The 3,034-nt window shown below is 32.8% G+C and overlaps 1 protein-coding gene across 4 annotated transcripts in view; it reads left to right on the top strand.

Annotated features, from left to right (window-relative positions):
- LOC106877087 (uncharacterized) overlaps positions 1–3,034 on the top strand; it is a 52,599-nt gene that overhangs the window by 26,921 nt on the left and 22,644 nt on the right. For 2 of the 4 annotated variants that reach the window (XM_014925876.2, XM_052967682.1), the window contains exon 2: positions 2,203–2,337. In XM_014925876.2, coding sequence (XP_014781362.1) covers positions 2,205–2,337 — 133 coding nt within the window. In that variant the 5' untranslated portion in view covers positions 2,203–2,204. Of the gene's footprint in view, positions 1–1,243; positions 1,361–1,893; positions 2,029–2,202; positions 2,338–3,034 lie in introns of those variants that run through there. The other 2 variants (XM_052967675.1, XM_052967686.1) reach the window with 2 other exon arrangements.

Below are 3,034 nucleotides of genomic sequence, written 5' to 3'. Positions count from 1 at the left end.
TGTGTGTGTGTGTGTGTGTGTGTGTGTGTGTGTATGGTGCATGTGTAGAAAGGGAAGCCTCCACTTCAAATAGCTTTGTAAATTCAGGTGTGTATGTATGTATGTATAACTGTCTGTCTATATGTGTGTATGTATCTTTAGATTTTAGTTGACGTATCACACACAGTTACACACACACAGTTACACACACACAGTTACACACACACAGTTACACACACACAGTTACACACACACAGTTACACACACACAGTTACACACACACTTTTCTGTCTGTCTTTTTTTCTCTCTCTTGGTTTAATCCTCTTCATGTCAAAATTTACATAAATATTTATCATATTCATAGATATGGATGTGGCTGTATGGTAAAGAAGCTTTCTTTCTTAAAAGAAGCTTTCTTTCTTAAAGAAGCTTTCTTTCAGTCCTACTGCATGCACCTTGAGCAATTGTCTTCTTTCTATAGCCCCAGGCTGACCAACACCTTGTGTGTAGATTGCTAGGTAGAAAACTTAAAGAAACTCATCATGTGTGCGTGTGTGTTTGTGTGTGTGTGTGTGTGTCTGTGTGTGTGCGTGTTTGTGCATGTATCTATGCTTTGACTTCACATGATGGTTGTCGGTAAGTGTCACTATCCTATAAGTGATGCTGTTCATTTCCAGTTTTCCATAAAACATATGTCAGCCATGGGATAATATTGATTTCAAATTTTGGCACAAGGCAGGGGCTGGGCTGGGGTGAGGGAATCGATTATATTGATTCCAGTGTTCAGTTAGTACTTCTTTTATCAATCGCGAAAGGATGAACAGTAAACTCAACCTTGGCCAGAATTTGAACTCAGAACTTGAAGACAGACGAAGCGCTGCTAAGCATTTTGGTTCCCAGTGTGCTAACGATTCTACCAGCTCACCACCTTAGTTATGAGGAAATATTACCATGCTTGGAAACGTGAGGATTAGTAATAGAAAGGACATCTGATCATCTGGTCATAGAAAATCTGCCTCAATAAATTCTGTCTGACCCATGCAAGCATGGAAAAGCAGACTTTAGTACAACGATGATGATTCACTACAGCTTATTTTGAGTCATTGCCTTGGTTATATTTAAGCTCATTCATTCAATGCTGCACCTTTTCTTTGCCTGCTACATATCTAGATGTTGCTTTTATTATTATAATTTTTCTTGTTCTTTCTCTAATTGTTTGGTCGTCAGGTGTCCACTCAGGAGTAGTGACACCATTTCTTGTTATCTTCTAAATTTTTCCACCAAGCAATTACATCATTTATGACTGACTCATTGGTACCTGAGATTGAAACTCACCTCTGTAGCTCTATCAATACCTTTCAGTATGATTTAATACCAAAAAGTAAATGAATATTTATCTACAAAATCTGTCAGAAGTTATCATTCAACCATGACACAGTTTCAGCTGTAACTTAATGTTAGCATTGTTTATTGTTTATAATCCGAAGTACAGCAGTTTCAATATTTAGGTAACTCTAGAATAAAGAGCTTCGCACCTGGCAACAAGTGTGATCAGGCAGCAGTGTGTAGTAGCGGAACAAAGAAAAGAAAAGGACTAAGAAAGAATAATCTTTTTGTCCAGTTACCAAGTTGTAAAAAAAAAAAAAATGAGAGCAGGGAGTGTCCATTGTATAGTAGGTAGTAATAGTAAACATTCTGTGTTTCTTGGTCTAGTAAGTTATACTATAAACAAATAATAATAATTATAAATATTTCATAAAGTTATTATTTTTATTATTATTATTATTAATGATAAGAAGAAGACAATGAAGATGAAAAAAACATTGTTGATTTGAAAATACCTAAATCTCTTAAAAACTCTTTCAAAATTGAAATATTACAAATTTATCAGTCTTACTTCTCAAAATCTGGTCTCCTTTCTTCCTTTCCCTATAATATATCAGTGCTGATCATAAATAATACCTATATTAAAACATCCAACTTGCTGTTACTTGAAGTTTCTAAAAGAGACTTCGGACAGCAGCTCATATAAGACAAAGCAACAACACGGTAAATAATAATGATAATAATTATAGTAGTAGTAGTAGTAGTAGTAGTAGTGGTGGTAGTAGTAGTAACAATAATAATAATAATAAAACAATGATAACAACAGTGTTGCTTGTTTTATTCATTTTGCATACTTGTATCACTGAACTATCTTCTACTTTTTATTTTTCTGTCTAGCAATGGCAAGAGGTGGATTTCATGTAGAATTTGGAATTAATGAAACACTTCTTACTCAATATCTTGAAAAGAATGACTACATTTCAGCTGAAAGAATTATCAGGGAAACTGCAAACCCATCTTACTTGGATGAAGGTAGGAAAGATTAATTTCTTGTAGCTAAAAAATAAAAAATAAAAAGGTTATAACAACACCAACAACTAAAATCGAGTCCATAAACATAAATATTTCCTATTGAAGAAATAGTCTATAGTTTAAAAATGTTGTAGGTTAAGTTTATTAGTATATATTTAGAACAGATATTATGATCTATACAATAAAAGTATAATTTTTTGTACATAGCTTTAAAAAGCATGACATATATTTAAAGAATGTTGTATTAAATATCCTTGGACTACAAACATCTTGAGACAGAAACTCACACATGTCTGTACTGTATATATATATATATATGTTAGTATTTCACTTAGGCATAGTGGTATTAATAGCCTGGTACATATGCTTCAGAAAAAGACTCAGTTGAGTACAGAGCAATAATAAGAAACAGAGTAAATGAAAATAATATATTTAAGTATATATATAATATATATATTTATATATACATACATATACACTCATATATGTATGCATGTATGTCTATATGTATATATATATATGTGTGTGTGTGTATATATATATATATATATATATATATTTGACTGAGGACTGGCAACAAAGAAGGTTGGTGCAGCCTTCTGGCTTGCCAGTCCTCAGTCAAATTGTCCAACCCATGCTAGCATGGAAAGCGGACGTTAAACGATGATGATGATGATGATGATGATATATATATATA

The sequence above is a fragment of the Octopus bimaculoides genome, chromosome 1 (assembly GCF_001194135.2).
Source record: "Octopus bimaculoides isolate UCB-OBI-ISO-001 chromosome 1, ASM119413v2, whole genome shotgun sequence".
In the NCBI taxonomy this organism is placed as follows: domain Eukaryota; kingdom Metazoa; phylum Mollusca; class Cephalopoda; order Octopoda; family Octopodidae; genus Octopus; species Octopus bimaculoides.
This window is presented reverse-complemented; position numbering and strand designations above follow the sequence as displayed.